Below are 21,661 nucleotides of genomic sequence, written 5' to 3' on the forward strand. Positions count from 1 at the left end.
CCTCTCACCAGATATCCAACATGCCTCAATCCTGCACCATGATACGGGACACTGCATCTAAGGGCTGTTTGCCCTGACAACCCCATCCGTCTACGACAAAGCACACTGTCCACTCTGATGTCATGATGATGACTCTGCTTACATTGACACACTTGAAGATTGTGTCATGATGGTGTAGGAACTGTGTGTGACACCTCGTTTCTACAATGACTGCCATACACCCATCAGTGCACCTCTTACCGAGAACGCGTCTCTTCTACAACGCATTGAGTAAACAGTCGGTGATAGCACATGGGTACAAGATAGCACATATGACGCTGCCCACTTTGAACAATCACGCCCCCCTGCCTACACTCTTAACTACTGTACGATCAATGGTGCTGAAAACACATTGCAACATTGAGGTAAATAACACGCACTATGCCTCCCCTTACTGCAAGGTGCTCGTGACGTAGACCCTCTCTGCATACTAACCACCACAGAAGCATAGGAATGTGGGATACATAACGGCACAGTGCATCATATCATAACAACAACCGAGCTGCCTGTACATCACAAAGTGTGCTGCCTAGCCCCACCTAACTTACACTCTGCTAAGGTGGCAATTGATGAAATGTTGCAACCTGGCATTATCTGCCCATTTGACAGCCTGTGAGTGTAACCAGCCAAAATAGTACTGAAAAATAAAATAAAATAAAAAAACGGAACTTACACTTGTGTGGCAACTGCAATGTCCCCAACATCCTTACATTGCAGGACAGCTACGCAGTACCAAACATACAAGACTTTTAAGGACTTGCTAGCAGACACAACCATTTTCACTATAATTCACCACGAAGTGGCTCATGTACAAATGCCCATGCATAAAGATGACATCATGAAAACTGTGATTATAACATAGTTTGGGCTCTTTTAATACATTTTCATGTCGTATGGGTTAAAAAATACTGCCCAGACATTGCAGTACTTCATCAGTGGCATTCTTTTCCAGTTGGATACTGCTATGCATATCTAGATGACATCCTCAACTTCGACTATCCCTGAAAACCATGACTGACGCCTTGAACAAATTCTCACCACTGTTAGTGATGGTGGTATAGTGATCAGTGATCAACAAGACCATGACCAAATTAAGGAAAATGGAAGCTACCTTTCTCAACCACCTAGGTAGTGCCACGGGCATCGAACCTATGCCAGAAAGGGCTGACACCATAAGACAGCTTCCACTTCCTCAGAATTATCAAAAAGTCCATTGCTTTCTTGGAATTTTGAATGTCCCAAGCAGCAGTGCTACAAGCACCTCAACTAACACACAAGCAGGTTCTAACAAACAAGGACAAAGAAAGCTTGACTGGACCACTGCAATGAAGGACACATTTGAATGCACAGAAGATTGCCTCAGGCACATTGTCACACTCCATTCCTCAGACTCAACTATCTTTCATCAAGGACACAATAATCACCACCGTTGAGATCATACTACAACAGCCAGTCAGTGGAGAGACACATCCCCGTCGTTTCTTCTTGTGAAAACTAGCACCCTCTCAGTCAAAATGGTCAGCTTTTGACAGAGAACTCCTCACTGTTTGTGAATCTGTGAAATAATTTCATGAAGATATTGAAGGCCATCATGCTGTAGTGTTAACAGATCAGAAACCACTCATCAAGGCCATATGGCACTCATCAGAAGATGTAAACTCTTGTTGCTACCATCACCTGAACCTTATTGCCCAGTACATGACAGGTATACATCGCCTGCAAGGAGCAGGCAGTCTCATTGCTGACTATTTATCACGAGTCAGTACAGTCTCCTTCTGCTTCGACTACAAGAAACTAGCCATCGACCAATGTAATTGTGGGTACATTGCAAAACAGATGTACAACAACACTACACAGGCTTATTTATTGAATGACACATCTTCTCGGAGCCTACGACGTCTCCTGTAACAGGGTCCTACCACTAGTGCTGCTAACAATGCGATAAAAATTTTTTGACTGACTTCACATTTTCTCCCAATCTAATGTCAGTGCCACATTTTGTCTTATAATGGAAAGCTTCAAATCCCCAACATCTGGTGGGACATGGGCAAAAGCACACACACCATGCCAGTGCAGTAGGGTCGGAAGCTATGCACACACACACACACACACACACACACACACACACACACACACACACACACACAGTATTGATATCACCAAAGCTTACTTCCACCATGTTCATGTCAACTTTGTTAGCCTCCTCCCATAGTTGGAGGATGTCAATGATAGGCAGAGTCCACTTAAAGACATCACAGCAGAATCTACGGCCCATGCCTTTGTAGAGACTAGGATTGCAAGATTTGGCACACCAGATACGATTACCACAGACCAAAGCCACCAGTTTGAATCAGCACTCTTCACTTCCCTGTGCAACTTCTGCAGTTTCAAGTGTAACCGCATCACAGCATATTACCCTCAGAATAAAGGCTTAGTCGAGTGGTGACACTAGATCCTCAAAGCAGCCTATATTTGTCACAGCAGATTGTGGACTGAAGTGCTACCTTTGGTATTTCTTGCTGTCAGAACAGTCTTCAACAAGACCTGCAGGCATCATTCACTGCGTACTTTATGGCAAATCACTCGTTCTTCCCACCAGTTTACCCTATCTGCACAATGCCATGAACACTCAGATTTACCTGCAATAGTTCAGCGATTAAAGGATCACATCTGACATATCCAAGTACCAGCCCAGCCCCTCATTCGTATCACTTAGAGTCTTTGTACATAAAGCATTTGCAAACTGTTAACATGTCGTGCTGTGGGACTACACAGTGATGCTGCCATTGCAGCCTCAGTACTCAGGCTCCTTCAGAGTTCTTAAAAGAGACAAACCTGTATTCAACACTCTTGATTAATGACAAACTAACAACCATCTTGATTCATCGCTTGAAACCAGCTTGGGTTCTCAACAAGAATATCAACCATGGCTGTACTAACAATGTCGACGAGTATTAATCACCACTCGACACACAGATGGCAGACCCCAATACATCGCATCCTGTCACCATCCCCTTAGACCTCAGCAACTTCAAACCAGATGACTTCACTATCAAGCTTGCCCTTAATGATCTCTGCCTCACGGCTTGCAACAATGACACGCTTGCATTTGACGATGATGTTGCATGCGTTGGACACCTCATCAACACTTACACCCTCCCCAGGGACATCAGCTATGCTTCCATATCATCTCACCTTTCTACAGATGGTGTTCTGAGCACTGACTGCCTGACAGTCCTCCCACGACGGCCACATAAACCACTGTCTCCTGATTGGGGGGGGGGGGGTGGCTCCTGCTGCAGAGACGACCCCTTTGACATCTCTCCCCATGCCCCCAGACATGCCATCTGTGTCAATGTAAGAGCACACCAGGCACCTCCTGGGCCACCTGCTTCCCTACCAGGTCTCAGCATTGGCATCACGCACAACTCACCTCCAAGAAATAGTCCAGCTGTATCCTGCAGTACAGCCAGCCATGACACAACTGGTCATACACACCTGTGCGGGCCGGGTCACTCATGTGCACTTTGAGGGGGCACTCTGTGGTGTTGTTATAGCAACATCTTCTGTTGGTGAGTGAAAGGAGGTTTATCTTTGGACTGAACAGAGACTTCAGTGCATTCTGAGTCAAGATTGAATCTGGGTGTATCGTCTCACACTTTGCAAATAAATCTTTCATGAAACTAATTGCGTCGTCTATGTTACTAGGACATTCATTACTAACCAACAGAGAATATTCCTTTAAGCTTTTGGTTTACTGCATAACACTAACACTAGTACCAAAAAACTTTTGGAAACTAATCAGCTTGGATTGTAAATAGCTCACGAAAATCTTGGAACAACTAGTTGCTGACAGGTGTGGTAGGTCGTGCTGTATTGCCAAAAGTGTGTGTGCTGTAGACACTTCTCCCACTGCAGGTTGATAAGCTGCAACTGCGATCCATGACTGCTGTCGTAGACTGGTCATGGGGTTATTACAATCAAAGCTCTTTGTAGTCATCATTGAAATCTTCCAACCAGTGTACTAGTTATTTTCTTCTCCATTGTAATTTCAATCAAACGCTTTAATAATTGTTCATTGGCTACCCAAACTTCCTCGAGGGCTCAGCATTCATTTGCTGGGAATGGGCTTGGCAACCCTGGGCTTCCTGAGCTGGGGACTGGGAAGTGCTGCCAGTCCTCTGTCACTTTATGCTCTAGGCATGTTTCAGGGGCCACCATGCGGTGTGGTGGTGGAACATTGTGTGTCACAGGGAACGGGAATCTTACCCTGACTGCTAAGATTGTGTGGATAGTAAAAAGCTCTATAAAAAAAAAAAAAATAATTGAATCTCAAGATGAGCTACGAAGCAATGAGGTGCACAGCTGTTGAGGTGGGAGAATCGTTAGCGGGCAACCTCTGGGGAACCTGCCACACCTCAGTTGTATAAGGCTTACTCGGCACGTGGGGCTCTATCTGAGTGGACTCTCATTTCCCCAGCTGCTTGTGGGACCGAGATGGAACCATCGAAATCTTCAGCTTCTCTTTCCAGTATATGGGTGTACTGCCTGGATGTATTCACACCAACTCATCCATAAGAACAGAGAGAGGCTAGCCCTCCTGATAATAAGAATCATTTGGACTTAAGTAACAGGGCCAATGGAGTCACAAACAATGATGTTTTTCTGATGCTAAAGAGGAAGGGGGGACATTTGAAAAAGTGTCTTCCGTCTGTATCCAAAAAGGCTTGAAAGGTCTTGTTGGCCCTTTAAAATCTATTAAATGGCTGTGTAATGCTCATTGTTGGTCAAAATAACTGTTCAAAGCAGATGGAACATCTCGAGAAATCACAGAAATTGGGTGACCGTGATATCATTGCTAAGATGCACACCTCTCTCAACTCAAGCAAGGGTGTGGTCACATGCCATGATATTGTGGATATGGACATAGCGGATCTGAAACAAGAATTGGCATACCAGGGAATAATGGATGTGGAGCAGCGAATGTGGAGGACTAATGGAGAAACTGAAAAGACTGACACTTTCATTTTCACAGTCAGTTCTACAATGCTTCCTGAACATTTTATGGCAGGGTTTATTTGACTTACAGTAAGACCTTACATACCAAACCACATGTGGTGCAATTAATGACAGCATTTTGGCCATGCAAACAAGAGTTGTGGAGATGAAGCGACCTGCAGGAAATGCGGAAAAGCAGCCCATGACGCTGGGGACTGACTGCCTGTCTCCAGCGATCTGCGTCAACTGCTCTGCGAGCCACCCAGAGTGGACCCGAAACTGCCCTGTTTTTGCCGATGAGTGCAAAATACAGGAAATGGAAGTGATCAAGTGAATCCCTTATGCTGAAGCCAAAAGAAGAATATAAGGGAATGAAACCTTCTGTCTTTGCCACTTTGTATTCTTGCATGGTACAGAAATCTGTTCCCAGTTCCCAAGGTGGATGCTTTAGTGCAGACAATGTTCAGTGTGCCACTATCCACCACAAGCACTTCTAATTGCATGTGTACATGCAAAGGCAAAGCGAGTAAGAACAAAGCAATCTAAGCAACTGCAACAGAAAGGACCACCAACAGTTCCGCAGTGAGCATAAAGAAGGCACATGAAAAGCAGAGTGCCACTCAGTGTCCTTCCCCCCCTCCCCCCATCCACCCATCCTCAAAGGGACAGGGTTCAGGGAAAGGATTAAAACACATGGGTCAAAAGCTGTCCCAGGTGCCATCAGATGTTGTTCTGGCATGTCTAACGGATGAGAATGACATCATGGTGTTACATGTCTCGGATCCAGGCAGCCCCTCCACCCCCCCCCCCCCCCCCCCCTCACTTTACAAGTGTTTCACCTCCCTGATGCAAAGAAAGGGGTAACTTAAAACCACACTGATGAAATGACTCCCATACTACAGTGGAATTTGATTGGGTTCAGGACTCATGTGGATGAATGGAAACTCCTAGAACAGGCATGACCTTTGTGCTTGTGTTTACAAGAAACAAATTTTAAAGATACTAATGCCCCTGTGCAATAGGGGGCTGTATGCTGTGCCACAAAGATGACGTAACAGGGGAAAGAGCCAAGGAAGGAGTCGCCATGTTTATCACCAATTTGCACCACTCATCTGCATCCCCCCTCTCCCCTCCCCCCTCTCCCCTCCCCCGCTACTGACCTGCAAGCAGTTGCTCAGTTGCTGTTGAAGTTCATGTGTGTCAGAGGATCACTCTTTACTCATTGTATTTACCTCTGGAAGAGTCAGTAGACTCTAAGGCACTCACAGATCTTATAGAACAACTATCCCGACCATTTCTCATACTGGGAGCCTTCAACACCCTTCATGTTTTGTGGGGCTCAACCTCGACTTGCCTTAATGGTCAGGTTTAGGAGAGCCTCATGTCATCTCGTGAGCTATGCTACTATTGGGTCATTGTCAGACATTGACCTCTCCTTCTGCTCGCCAGCCCTCGTAGACTTTGTTCAGTGGAAAGTCATTGATGACCTTAATTATAGTGACCATTTCCTGCTCTGCAGCTACTGGATGGAGTGTTACCTGAAGAGCAGCCACCAAAATGGATTATTAGCGTGGCTAACTGGATACTGTTCAGCCATCTGGCTGGGTTCGAACACCGCGACTGCGGCCAGGAATGATTGGACCGCATCACACGAGTGATCCATTATGCCACTGACTTATCCATTCCCAAGTCTTCTGGTCATCTTAGGAGGCAAACTGTACCCTGGTGGACTGATGAGTGCCATTCAGTGACTGAGGACAGGCATGCGGCTGTTCGCTGGTTGAAATGCCGCCCAATAGCGGACAATGTCACAGCCTTTTGAGTTGCAAGAGCCAAGACTCGACACATAATTAAGTAGAGCAACAGTTCCTGGCACAGTTCCATTAAATAGAGCACAGTTCCTGGACTCCATTAATTGTTCCACCTGTTCTACAAAAGTATGGGAAGCCATCTGGAGGATTTCTGATAATCACAGTCGTTTATCAATAGCAGCAGTACTGAAACAGTTATGTCTCCAGGCAACGCCCCAGGACATTGCTCAGGCACTGGCAGAACATTTCACAAAAACTACTGGCAAAGCAAGCCATGATCTGGTGTTTCGTTGCCACTATCAACAACTTTTTCCTGCTAGTGGCAGCTATTCAGTGGGCTTTCCTGCATAAAAATCAGTGTATTAGCATATTCTTTAATACTAATAAAGCCTGCGATACTACGTGGAGAGACAGTATTCTTGCACAACTGCATCAATGAGGCTTTTGTGCCACCTCCCCATCTTCATACTGTCTATCCTGTCCCAGCGGGTTTTTAGAATCCGAGTTGGTGATATTGTTTTTAGCAGAATAATTGTGTCCCCCAGGGCAGTGTTTTAAGTGTTACTCTCTTTGCCATAGCCATAAACAGTATCATGTCTATGGTAAGGAGCCCTGTACAGTGCTCCTTATTTGTGGATGGTTTTGCTATTTTCTATTCCTCCTCCAGTGTTGCACCAGTGAGCCATCAGTTACAGCTTGCATTGGGGAGCTTACATGAGGGGACTGCAAAGATGGGTTTTCAGTTTTGTGCAGGTTAGTGTGTGTGTGTTCATTTTAATCATTCTCATCGTATTTGTAATTTACCTGACTTGCATACGAGGGACACCATTCTATATTTTAGAGACTTGGTGAGATTCCTGGATCTCATGTTTTACCCCAAAATGTCATGGTTGCTGTACCTGAGACACTTGAAAGCCAGAACCCCGAAGGCACTGAACATCATAAAGTGCCGTAGCAATAGGTCTTGGGGAGCAGACAGGGTACATATGCTCCAGTTTTATAGAGCTATCATGGTTAGACAACGGGTGCACAGTACACAGATCAGTGAGGCCTTCTTATTTGAAGATCACTGACACTGTCCACCAATAAGGGATTAGGCTAGCCAAGTATGCTATAAGGACCAGTCCCATACCCAGTCTCTGTGCTGAGGCTGGAGAACTGCCACTTACAATTCGAAGCTCCAAATTCACCTGCATACCATAAAGTTGCTCATCCCCCTTTTCTCTCATTGTCCACGAGCAGCAAAGCCATTTGGGATTCGTGTGCAGCATGTGCTGGCGTCACTTGGAGTGGAGCAACTACAACCACAAATGCAGAGTTTTAACCATCTGCTGCCCTGGTTACTGCAGAGGCCAAGAATAATTTTAGATTTAGTGCAGTAGAGGAGAGATTGTATTACCTTTTATATGAGCACCACAATTATGTAGCTTTCCTTATGGATGGGTCTAAACAGGGGGGCGGGGGCTCTGTTGATTGCTCTGCTGTTTTTCCAGATCATGTCCTCAAGGTTCAACTGCCTCAAGAATTTACTGTCTGCAATACAGAATTACATGCAATCTTGTGGGCACTGGAGCAGATAAGACAATTCTTCCAGGGATAAATTTATTGTCTGTTCTGATTGCCGTTCACTCTCTACAATGTTTGTGCCCAACAGATAAAGTCCAGAATATCGAGGATCTCCCCCCTCCATATACAACAATGGGGAAAGGAGGTATCTTCCTGCTGGGTACCAGGGAACATGGGTATTGCACGGAATGAACAGGCGAATCTAGCAGCCAAGGAGGTGTGTCGTGAACCTCAAGTTATTTCAATATGCCATCCCCCTGCAGGCTCTCACTTCACTGTTGAGGTATAAGGTCATGCATTGATGGGAAGACAAGTTGCTGGCAATGCAGCCATTGTGTACCTCCTTCCAGCCATGTCGATGGCACAAGGTCCTCCTTACACATCTTTGCACAGGCCACAAACCCATTATGCATGGCTTCTTGCACTGGCGAGAGGACCCTACAATGTGTGTTGCTTATGGTGTACAGATCACTGTGTGCCACATTTTATTAGATCACTTGGATTTGCCACTGGATCTGCCCTTTAAGTGACATTCAAACAAATGTGATTCAATTTTTAAAGCTTTGTGAATTGTCCAATGTTTTGGCCAAGATTTTAGGGAGATGGTTTTAATGTGTTAACAGGGTGACTGGCTCCACCCCCCCCCCCCCCCAAAAAAAAAAAAAAAAATAATTGGGTCAGCCAGTGACATTTCCTTGTGCTTTTCTTTTAGCTCCTTTGTCATTTTACTTGTGTTTTAATTTCATGTATACATACTTTCCCTCTTTCTAAGTTGTTTTAGCGCTCATGAGATAGCGATTGTGTGGTCAGTGTGAGTGGGATTGTAGTGAGAGGATGAGTACATGATGATTTTTTTTATATTTGATCCACATTCTTTGGCTTTAATGAGTGTAAGTGTGCTGATGACCTTGCTGTTGAGCACCCATAAGATCCGAACACACACACACACACACACACACACACACACACTATCTCTCTCTCTCTCTTTCTCTCTCTCTCTCTCTCTCTCTCTCACACACACACACACACTCACTCTCACTCTACCCAAACCTCTTCAAATATTCTTGATTCACAGTGTTAGCAATTGATTTTACACTACAGCGTAATTTCAGCTGTTTATCAATTCCTGCAAATATATTTACTCAAAATTCACCTATCCTTTCAAATTTCTGGTTGCTGTTCTTGTTCTTTGTAAAATTTCCTTACTCCCAGCCATATTTATTTTTGGTTGTTGTTGATGCATGCCACATACTATGTTCCACTGGTTCTTTACTGTGGTATCAGGTGGCGAAGTAAAGTTCAATCAGGAGCTAAGAATTCCTGTTATTTAATCTTGCTCACCTTGTTATTTCAACACTCTCACCTCTTCTGATTGAAATTATTTTCTTGAAGTGTTGCAGTTAGTGCTGGAAGTTAAGTGGACAAATCTAACATCCAGTTTTCGAAATAAATATGATGGCTCTGGTGAACTACATATTGTGTATTGTTCTCTTGTTTACAATTATCAGGCAATATAAAAGTACTTTATCATGTGGAACATCGCTATACGTTGATATAGACTGCCAACCCAGAAAATAGCCTGTCTAATTTTACAGATTTTGATTGATTCTCTGAATATCGGGTTAGTGCAAGGACAGTAATGCTGTTTGTGGGTGACACTGAAATTGTTTACTGATGATGTCCCATATATGCTCAATTGGAGATGGTTGTTGTGATTGAGCAGGCCAAGGCAAGATTCAACATCCTGTAGAGCATATTGGGTTACAAGAGCAGTATGTGGGTGACCATTACCCTGTTGGAAAACACCCCGTGGAATGCTGTTAATGAATGGCAGCACAACAGGTTGAATCACCAGACTGACATACAAATTTGTAGTCAGGGTGCATGGGTAACCATAAGAGTGCTCCTGCTGTCTTGTGAAATTACACCTGAGACCATAACTCCAGGTGTAGGTCCAGTGCATCTGGCATGCATGGAGGTTGGTTGCAGGCCATCAACTGGCCTCCTTCCAACCAACACAAGCCCATCACTGGCACCTAGGCAGAAACATTTTTCACCAGAAAACGAAAACATAACAGACCTCCACCCTGCCCTCAAGTGAGATCTGTAGTGCCAGCTGCTGCTCAGATTGCTGCTGCATATGCAGTTTGATGGGCTGCAAGATGGTCTTCCCTCTTGGTAGTGCCACGAGGCCATCCACAGCTCAGTCTTCTTGTGACTGTACATTCTTGTGATGACTGCTGACAGCAGTCATGTACATTGCCTGCGTCCTAGCCAAGTCTTTCTGCAGTATCGTGGATGAAACGTCCAATTTATTGTTGTCCTATTATGTTCAAACTCAGTGAGGTGTTGATAATGGTGTCTTTGTTGTCTTAAAGGTATTTTAGAGTAACATCAACTCTTGATGTTCTATTTCAAAGGTAACTAATGCTCATGACTGTTACAGCACATATTCAAAGCAAACCTGATTTGCATCCTCATAGTGGCACTGCTAGCACCACTCTTATGTGACTGGTGTGAAACATCATCTTTCAACTATAGAAACAGACCTACCAACTTTTGTTTATGTTGCACAACTCCTTCTTAGTGTGTCATTTTTTTTTCCTTCAGTGTACTAAGAAAACCAAAAGAAAATTGGGTCAAACAATAGAAAATCCCGGATGGAATGTAACAATATTATGGAAAGGAAAGTTGCTACTCACCACATAGCGGAGATGCTGCGTTGCACATAGGCACAACAAAAAGACTGTCACAAAAAGAAAATTAGTTTAGTTTTATCTCCGTTGTTAACACTTAACGATACCACAAAGGCAACTGCTAATTACATTGTATTTCTTTCAGTGTATTCTTCCTGTATAAAAAATTTCAGGGCAGATTTTGACATGTCAGATTGGATAGTTCTTTTTTAAGACCAAGTACAAATTGTCACTTTACAGTAAGAAGAGCTCTCAGCATAAGAAGTTGCCCACCGAATTAGTTTACACCAACTGATGTAATTTTAACATTCATTTGGTATCATAAGACATAAAACATGGATCTGCTTTTTATTGGTCATCTATGTTCAACAACACCAGCTGATGTCCCTTAGCTACAAATTATTTCTCATCGGTACCCTGAGGAGGAGGCAGCAGGAAGGGCTGTGTTGACCTGACAGTACACAGCCATCTGCATACGAAGACTTTGGCATGCTTTTATGAACAACAATGTAGCCCCTCTCTCCACCCTCCTTTTCCTCACCCCATCACTGATGTGTAACCAGGGGACGAAGGGGGACCTGAATTGACTCTGGATCACTGGTATGTGGTGCTCTTTACTGAAGAGAGTAGGATTTGTTTCACACCTGATGTTTGTTATAGAAGATTATGGAGGCACCCCAATGTTTGACACTGTTGTTTGTATTATTTATGTGAAATGGACTAGAAATCAACACTAGTGTGCTTGCCAGAAGTTACAAGGCCTGGAGAAAAACTTGCGTTGTAGTGGCCACAGTTGAGGATATTAGGATAAGCGCAAACATTAGTTTGGAGCAGCAACAGAAATGTAGTATACAATAAAGCAGTTATCTAGGAGATAGTGGGTAGTAAGTGTATCTCTGTTTTTCAGCACTGATGCAGTTAACAGTTTGAAGGCAGCTAGACTTATAACCTTAGGTGGTAAAATTGAAATACTTTAATAGAAGACTCAAATGTGATCAAAGTTTGCTAACAATTATATAAGTATCTTAAATTAATCATATACAGTTGATATTCCTGAAACATATTGAGTTCTACCTTTATCATAGGGAGATGTACTACGGTAGTCCATGCAGCTGTGGTAGCCATAGCACCAGTGTGATGCAATGGATGGTGCATCTACCTAGTAAGCAGGAGCCCTGAGTTCGAATCCCATCACTGGTACAAATTTTAATTCATTGCTTCAGCCTACACTGTTATCTTATATAATAATGCATGGGGAAAAACTCCCGTGTTTAAAGGATTGATTTGGAAACCTCCAAGCTTTATAATAAAAGCTAACAGTAAAGTGTAGAAAGTGAGGCACATAAAATATTCAAAGCAAACTACTGGACGCATTGCATGTATGGAATTATCAACAAGACAGACAAGTTAGTGTGACCAATACTGCTGCCAATAAAGTTGAAGAAATTGGTAAGGAACATTAGGAGACTATATCTAGTAAAAGAATCTATGGGATTCATATTTTATTCAAGACAGTTATGAGTTCTTCAAATTGCCACCTCGAGTAGAGAAATGACAAATAAAAAAAAGTGGAAAGTGAGTAGAAGTCATGCAACAATTTTGAAGCAGAATAGTTTGGAGACAACTCATGGAAGTTTTCAAATTTCTAAATCATTAGATTTCAAAATTTGCAGTTAGCTCTGAGTAACTTTCATAGTGGAACTGTCTTGGAGCTCAGGGATGAGTGCCAGCAAAAGTAATGTGAAAGGATTGCATTCATGGTTAGCATATTATGCTTGAGAGACTTGTATTTACACTCCTGGAAATGGAAAAAAGAACACATTGACACCGGTGTGTCAGACCCACCATACTTGCTCCGGACACTGCGAGAGGGCTGTACAAGCAATGATCACACGCACGGCACAGCGGACACACCAGGAACCGCGGTGTTGGCCGTCGAATGGCGCTAGCTGCGTAGCATTTGTGCACCGCCGCCGTCAGTGCCAGCCAGTTTGCCGTGGCATACGGAGCTCCATCGCAGTCTTTAACACTGGTAGCATGCCGCGACAGCGTGGACGTGAACCGTATGTGCAGTTGACGGACTTTGAGCGAGGGCGTATAGTGGGCATGCGGGAGGCCGGGTGGACGTACCGCCGAATTGCTCAACACGTGGGGCGTGAGGTCTCCACAGTACATCGATGTTGTCGCCAGTGGTCGGCGGAAGGTGCACGTGCCCGTCGACCTGGGACCGGACCGCAGCGACGCACGGATGCACGCCAAGACCGTAGGATCCTACGCAGTGCCGTAGGGGACCGCACCGCCACTTCGCAGCAAATTAGGGACACTGTTGCTCCTGGGGTATCGGCGAGGACCATTCGCAACCGTCTCCATGAAGCTGGGCTACGGTCCCGCACACCGTTAGGCCGTCTTCCGCTCACGCCCCAACATCATGCAGCCCGCCTCCAGTGGTGTCGCGACAGGCGTGAATGGAGGGACGAATGGAGACGTGTCGTCTTCAGCGATGAGAGTCGCTTCTGCCTTGGTGCCAATGATGGTCGTATGCGTGTTTGGCGCCGTGCAGGTGAGCGCCACAATCAGGACTGCATACGACCGAGGCACACAGGGCCAACACCCGGCATCATGGTGTGGGGAGCGATCTCCTACATGGCCGTACACCACTGGTGATCGTCGAGGGGACACTGAATAGTGCACGGTACATCCAAACCGTCATCGAACCCATCGTTCTACCATTCCTAGACCGGCAAGGGAACTTGCTGTTCCAACAGGACAATGCACGTCCGCATGTATCCCGTGCCACCTAACGTGCTCTAGAAGGTGTAAGTCAACTACCCTGGCCAGCAAGATCTCCGGATCTGTCCCCCATTGAGCATGTTTGGGACTGGATGAAGCGTCGTCTCATGCGGTCTGCACGTCCAGCACGAACGCTGGTCCAACTGAGGCGCCAGGTGGAAATGGCATGGCAAGCCGTTCCACAGGACTACATCCAACATCTCTACGATCGTCTCCATGGGAGAATAGCAGCCTGCATTGCTGCGAAAGGTGGATATACACTGTACTAGTGCCGACATTGTGCATGCTCTGTTGCCTGTGTCTATGTGCCTGTGATTCTGTCAGTGTGATCATGTGATGTATCTGACCCCAGGAATGTGTCAATAAAGTTTCCCCTTCGTGGGACAATGAATTCACGGTGTTCTTATTTCAATTTCCAGGAGTGTATTTATGGCAACAGAGGGAGGATTTTTTTCTTGTAATTAGCTTTTTAGGTGATGTTGCTTGACAAAAATAGGAAATGTATTTTGGTTAATGACCTGTCATCTGTTAAATTACCAGATGCCGAGTTTGTCTTTTTTGCAGATGATGCAAACATTGCAATAAATAGTAAATCAAATATAAATTTAGAAAGGGCAGCTAATAAAATTTTTACTGACGTTCGTAAGTGGTTCATAGCCAATTCACTGTCATTAAACTTTGAAAAGACCCACTATATGCAGTTCAGAACTTCCAAGAGATTTCCTTCTAGTGTGTGTATAAAATATGATGACATGGAAATAGTAGAAGTTGAGAGTGTGAAATTCTTGGGATTACAACTTGATAATAAATTCAGTTGGGAGCGACATACTAACGAACTGCTAAAGCGCCTAAACAAGTCTGTGTTTGCAATGCGAATGATGTCAGACATAGGAGATATAAATATAAAAAAATTGGCATATTTTACGTATTTTCACTCCATTATGTCATATGGTATCATATTTAGGGGTAACTCCACAAACCGAGAAAAAATTTTTAGAATACAGAAGTGTATAATAAGAGTAATCATCATCATCATCATCATCATCATCATCATCATCATCATTTAAGACTTATTATGCCTTTCAGCGTTCAGTCTGGAGCATAGCCCCCCTTATACAGTTCGTCCATGATCCCCTATTCAGTGCTAACATTGGTGCCTCTTCTGATGTTAAACCTATTACTTCAAAATCATTCTTAACCGAATCCAGGTACCTTCTCCTCGGTCTGCCCCGACTCCTCCTACCCTCTACTGCTGAATCCATGAGTCTCTTGGGTAACCTTGCTTCTCCCATGCATGTAACATGACCCCACCATCTAAGCCTGTTCGCCCTGACTGCTACATCTATATAGTTCATTCCCAGTTTTTCTTTGATTTCCTCATTGTGGACACCCTCCTGCCATTGTTCCCATCTACTAGTACCTGCAATCATCCTAGCTACTTTCATATCCGTAATCTCAACCTTGTTGATAAGGTAACCTGAATCCACCCAGCTTTCGCTCCCATACAACAAAGTTGGTCGAAAGATTGAACGGTGCACAGATAACTTAGTCTTGGTACTGACTTCCTTCTTGCAGAAGAGAGTAGATCGTAGCTGAGCACTCACTGTATTAGCTTTGCTACACCTCGCTTCCAGTTCTTTCACTATGTTGCCATCCTGTGAGAATATGCATCCTAAGTACTTGAAACTGTCCACCTGTTCTAACTTTGTTCCTCCTATTTGGCACTCAATCCGTTTATATTTCTTTCCCACTGACATTACTTTCGTTTTGGAGATGCTAATCTTCATACCATAGTCCTTACATTTCTGATCTAGCTCTGAAATATTACTTTGCAAACTTTCAATCGAATCTGCCATCACAACTAAGTCATCCGCATATGCAAGACTGCTTATTTTGTGTTCACATATCTTAATCTCACCCAGCCAGTCTATTGTTTTCAACATATGATCCATAAATAATATGAACAACAGTGGAGACAGGTTGCAGCCTTGTCTTACCCCTGAAACTACTCTGAACCATTAACTCAATTTACCGTCAACTCTAACTGCTGCCTGACTATCCATGTAAAGACCTTTAATTGCTTGCAAAAGTTTGCCTCCTATTCCATAATCTTGTAGAGCAGACAATAACTTCCTCCTAGGAACCCGGTCATATGCCTTTTCTAGATCTATAAAGCATAGATACAATTCCCTGTTCCACTCATAACACTTCTCCATTATTTGCCGTAAGCTAAAGATCTGGTCCTGACAACCTCTAAGAGGCCTAAACCCGCACTGATTTTCATCCAATTGGTCCTCAACTAATACTCACACTTTCCTTTCAACAATATCTGAGAAGATTTTACCCACAACGCTGATTAAAGAGATACCTCTATAGTTGTTACAAACTTTTCTGTTTCCATGTTTAAAGATTGGTGTGATTACTGCTTTTGTCCAGTCTGATGGAACCTGTCCCAACTCCCAGGCCATTTCAATTATCCTGTGTAGCCATTTAAGACCTGACATTCCACTGTATTTGATGAGTTCCGACTTAACTTCATCCACCCCAGCCACTTTATTGCACTGCAATCTATTGACCATTTTCTCCACTTCCTCAAATGTGATCCTATTTCCATCATCATTCCTATCCCATTCTACCTCGAAATCTGAAACATTACTGATCGCATTTTCACCTACATTGAGCAACTCTTCAAAATATTCCCTCCATCTGCCCAAGGCATCCACAGAATTCACCAGCAGTTTTCCTGACCTGTCCAAAATACTTGTCATTTCCTTCTTACCTCCCTTTCGAAGACTGCTAATTACACTCCAGAATGGTTTTCCAGCAGCTTGACCCATAGTCTCCAACCTGTTTCCAAAGTCTTCCCACGATTTCTTCTTGGATGCTGCAATTATCTGTTTGGCTTTGTTTCTTTCTTCAACGTAACTTTCTCTGTCTACCTGGGTTCGGGTTTGTAGCCATTTTTGATACGCCTTCTTTTTCCTTTTACAGGCTGCCTTGACTGTATCATTCCACCAAGCTGTTTGCTTCATCCTACTTTTACACACTACTGTTCCAAGACATTCTTTAGCCACTTCTAGTACTGTGTCCCTGTACCTTGTCCATTCCTTTTCCAATGACTGTAATTGACTACATTCAACTAACTGGTACCTTTCTGAGATCGCTGTTATGTACTTGTGCCTGATTTCCTTATCCTGAAGTTTCTCCACTCTTATCTTCCTACAAATGGACCTGACGTCCTGCACTTTCGGCCTCACAATCCCAATTTCACTGCAGATTAAATAATGATCAGTGTCATCAAAGAATCCCTTGAATACACATGTGTCCCTCACAGCCTTCCTGAATTCCTGATCTGTTATTATATAGTCAATGACAGATCTGGTTCCCCTGCCTTCCCAAGTATACCGGTGAATGTTCTTATGTTTAAAAAAGGAGTTTGTGATTACTAAGCCCATACTGGCACAGAAATCCAAGAGTTGTTTCCCGTTCCTGTTGGCCTCCATATCCTCTCCAAATTTACCCATAACCTTTTCATACCCTTCTGTTCGATTTCCAATCCTGGCGTTAAAATCACCCATGAGCAGAACACTGTCCTTGTCCTTTACTCTAACAAATACATCACTGAGTGCCTCATAAAAACTATCCATATTATCTTGATCTGTCCCTTCACAATGCGAATATACTGACACAATCCTAATTTTCTTGCTAGACACTGTCAAATCTATCCACATCAGTCGTTCGTTTACATACCTTATTGCAACTACGCTGGGTTCCATTTCTTTCCTGATGTAAAGCCCTACACCCCATTGTGCTATTCCTGCTTTGACTCCTGACAGGTAGACCTTGTATTCTCCCACTTCCTCTTCTTTCTCACCCCTTACCCGAATGTCACTAACAGCTAAAACGTCCAACCCCATCTTACTTGCAGCCTCTGCCAGCTCTACCTTCTTCCCAGAGTAGCCCCCATTGATATTAATAGCTCCCCATCTCATTACCATTTGTTTGCCAAGTCGTATCTTTGGAGTCCCTGGTTTGTCAGTTAGAGGTGGGACTCTGTCACCTCCAAAGGTCCGAGGCATTTTGCTCTGATTGTTGCCAGCATCATATTTAAAGGACCAGGGAAGCAGGTTGCTAGCCTTACTTGCCCCGAGTCCCATTGGGTTTTACCCCTAACGGCTGAGGGACTAACCGGTGGATTTGGTAGTCTTTGCCGTATGAGCACAAAGGTGACCACGACTCAGAATATGTCCGAGATGCCCAGCCTTATTCCAAAGTAACTGGTATCCCGACTGTCGGGACCACTTACTTGGCCACTCATACGTTGCCCGTGGTTCATGAACTAGGATATGACTACAGGAACCCACACCATGAACCACAAATGGTAAGAGTAATGTGTAGTGTAAATCCAAGAACATCATGTTGAAACCTATTCAAAGAATTGGGCATACTGATCACAGCTTCTCAGTGTATTTATTCCTTAATGAAGTTTGTTGTAAATAATACACATCTTTTTCCAACTAACTGCTTAGTACACAGTATCAACACTAGGAATAAGAACAATATACATAAAGATTTAAAATCACTTACTCTTGCCCAAAAAGGAGTCGAGTATTCAGCAGCGCATATTTTCAGTAAGTTACCAGCAACAATTAAGAGTTTAGTTTCAGACAAGACACAATTTAAACATAATTTGAAAGAATTTTTGGTGGCCAACTCCTTCTATTCCATCCATGAATTTCTTAAAAAGTGCAGTAGACCATTTTAATGAAAATTTATTATACTTTAATTTTTGACAATACTTGATTGTAACAGCCAACTATCTATCTACTGTGTGAATGGTGGATGTATGGAAAGCAGATGTAAGTCTTAAGTCTGTAAATAGTGGAAGTTTAATTTTAAATCTTGTACATAATTTGACTGTTCTTAACTGAGGATCATTGAAATGAATAATTTACTTCAATTTTTGACAATACTTGGTTGTAATAGCCAAGTAACTAGCTACTGTGTGAATGATGGATTTAATGAAAGCAGATATAAGTATTAAACCTGTAACTATTAGAAGTTTAATTTTAATTCATGTACATAATTTTACTGTTTGTTGACTGAGGATCATTAAAATTAATGAAACTCAAGCTTTTCTAATTACATTTTTGTAATGTGTTTATCTGACATGTTCCGCACCCTGGAGGATCCCCTCTTTTGTGGGTCCATGGAATGAATAAGTAATCTAATCTGAGCTAACTAATGTAATGTCACAGCTTTCTGTCACCAATTTCTATGTCATTTATTAAATAAATAAGCATGTGTTTGAATTATATTCGCGGAGGTTTTTCTGCCTGTGATTTGAAGTGTTCTCAAGGCGTCCAAGTAACTTTATACCACTCAGATAAATGTTAAAGATGTGAATCTTGTTGTGAAAAAAGGATGACAATTTGTTGAGAGAAATGAAGAGGTGATTACAAGATATGATCAAGTATGGACAATGTATTGTTAAGGTTTGTGAAAATTTGCATTACATGTCACTTGTAAGTCTCCCCATATACTTGTAGTGGGTTATTGTTGTTGGTGTTGTTGTTGTAGTATCCAGTGAAAAACATGCCTAGATTTACCATGCATTCTGAACCAAGTGCAATGGCAAGAGATAATTTTGTAATAAATAAAAAAGTTCAACATGTAAATTAATTGATAACACTTACAGATTATACACTTTTTCTCATGCCACATGTTGTTGTAGAGGTAGATGTTTGTCAGTGTGTGTGCTTTATATTATGTTCTGGTGAATATACATTTGTCTCTCACTATACCATCCTTTTCTTTTTTCTTTTCTTAGGCTGCTTTCTGTGGGTACAATAGAAGAAAAAATCTTCCAACGCCAAATAAGCAAGACTGATCTAAGTGGTACAGTTGTAGATCCACAGAACAATAGTACGATTCGCCTGTCTAAAGAAGAACTTAAGGTTTGTGTTAATATTCATATCATTGTATGTCAATATCAAAATAAGTTTTTATTTATCACTTGAGTCATGATTGTTGTCCTCCTTCACTCTGCTTCTACCCTTTGCCTCCTCATTTCCCCAGGACAATATTTCATATAGCAGCCTTCTTTGCTGCTGTAAACAATAACTCCTCTGAGATCATCAAGGAATGGATCTACACTCATCAGAATGGGAGGAATAGGTGGGCAAGTCATATGTGAAAATTTTGAAAACAAATCATAACCAATATGAAAAGCCAAGCCCTGAATTTGTGGTATAATAGTTACTTTGTTCAAATAATTTTTACTGGCATTCTTCTTGTAATCAGAGTATTGGCATTGTGTGCAGAACATTGTGCTACATGTATTAATTCTTCTACATACCACTGAATATTTCTGGTCACTTGCCATGCCAAATGGAAGGCAGTTGTATTGGCACAATCTGAATGCTGTATTTTAGTATCACAAAGTTTTATTTATTCCTTATCTAAGGGTACCTGTAGTGGTGCCCCAGTGATAAACTACTAGTCACCAGATAGTTTTGCCAATAGTTATTCTTGGCATGGTACTGGAAATGCATGTATATAAGATTACACAATGTCACTTTCAAATTGCCACATATATCCATTGCAGAACTTGCTTTATTTGTAATCACCATGCACACAACTCATTGGCTAGAAGAAATTGGCATGGTGTTCTTTTAGTTGTGTAGTTGGTCTCACTTTTCTTTCACATCTTCTCTCCAGAGAAAGAAATGAGGGGAGCCCTGCAAAAGCAAGGAGGAGCTGACACTTGTTGCATTATATGCAGGGAAAATGTTTTTTACATTCTAGAACAGGTTCAAGCATGGGTACATATTCTTTTTATGATGAGTCAAAGTCAGAAAATGGAGTGTAAACAAGATAGGTTGACTCAGTTTTTGGTTTGGAACCTGAAAACTGTAAAAGGTGTAACCCAAATAAACCACTTAAAATTTTTTCCACGACTTGGGTTTCTGTGGGCTTAGATCCAAGGGCATCATAAATGAGTAAGTCTCATAAAACTAAAAGAAAAATTAACTTTGAAATAAAAGCAAAATAATAATCAAAATAAAGCAAGGCAGTTGTGAAAGTACACATCTTTGTATCTGTGACATCAAAATTTGCTGCACAATAATATGTTGCTCTGCTGCATGCATTGTACTATACTTGGATCTTCTTTGGCAAGCTGTTCACCAGATGGGTGAAATATTGCTGCTGCAGCCTATCTCACTCTTCAATGATGGCACTCCTGAGATCATCCAGTGTGTGAGGATAGTTCCTACGATGATGCGCTGAAACTTTCAACTGGTCCCAAGCGCATCCTTTTGAGTTCATATCAGCAGATTGTGCAGGCTGTGCAGTCTAGTTGAGTAATTTTTGAGAACATTTCTCATGGAGAACAGCAGGTTTTCTTAGTATTTTAAAATGAACATAAACAGTCTCAACTGCAAGAAACCTCTTTTTTTACTACTGATTTTGGTCATTTACTGACCACCTTCAGTCCTCATACCATGTTGAGAGGTGGCGGCAGGCATTACAAACTCCATGAGTGTCAGTGTGGTGAGCAGTTGACATTTGTGGAGTTGGCAGCGCCTGCTCTGTTCACCCCTACCACCTACCAATATGATATAATGTGTGAAGATGGTCAGTAACTGACCAAAACTGGTAACCATAAAAATAAAGTTTTATTGTGCTGGAGACTGTTTATGTTTTTTTTAAAAAAAAAAAAAAAAACTAGTTCAGTCCTGTCTCATGGAGGCAGATGGA

General features: G+C 42.7%; 1 protein-coding gene across 4 annotated transcripts in view; it reads left to right on the plus strand.

The window, feature by feature from the left end:
- The window catches only part of LOC126475439 (DNA repair and recombination protein RAD54B-like), a 343,815-nt gene that overhangs the window by 282,113 nt on the left and 40,041 nt on the right, over nt 1–21,661 (plus strand). For all 4 annotated transcript variants that reach the window (XM_050103292.1, XM_050103293.1, XM_050103295.1 and 1 more), the window contains one exon: nt 19,731–19,857. In XM_050103292.1, coding sequence (XP_049959249.1) covers nt 19,731–19,857 — 127 coding nt within the window. Of the gene's footprint in view, nt 1–19,730; nt 19,858–21,661 lie in introns of those variants that run through there.

Source organism: Schistocerca serialis, chromosome 4 (genome assembly GCF_023864345.2).
Source record: "Schistocerca serialis cubense isolate TAMUIC-IGC-003099 chromosome 4, iqSchSeri2.2, whole genome shotgun sequence".
NCBI classification, from domain to species: Eukaryota; Metazoa; Arthropoda; class Insecta; order Orthoptera; family Acrididae; genus Schistocerca; species Schistocerca serialis.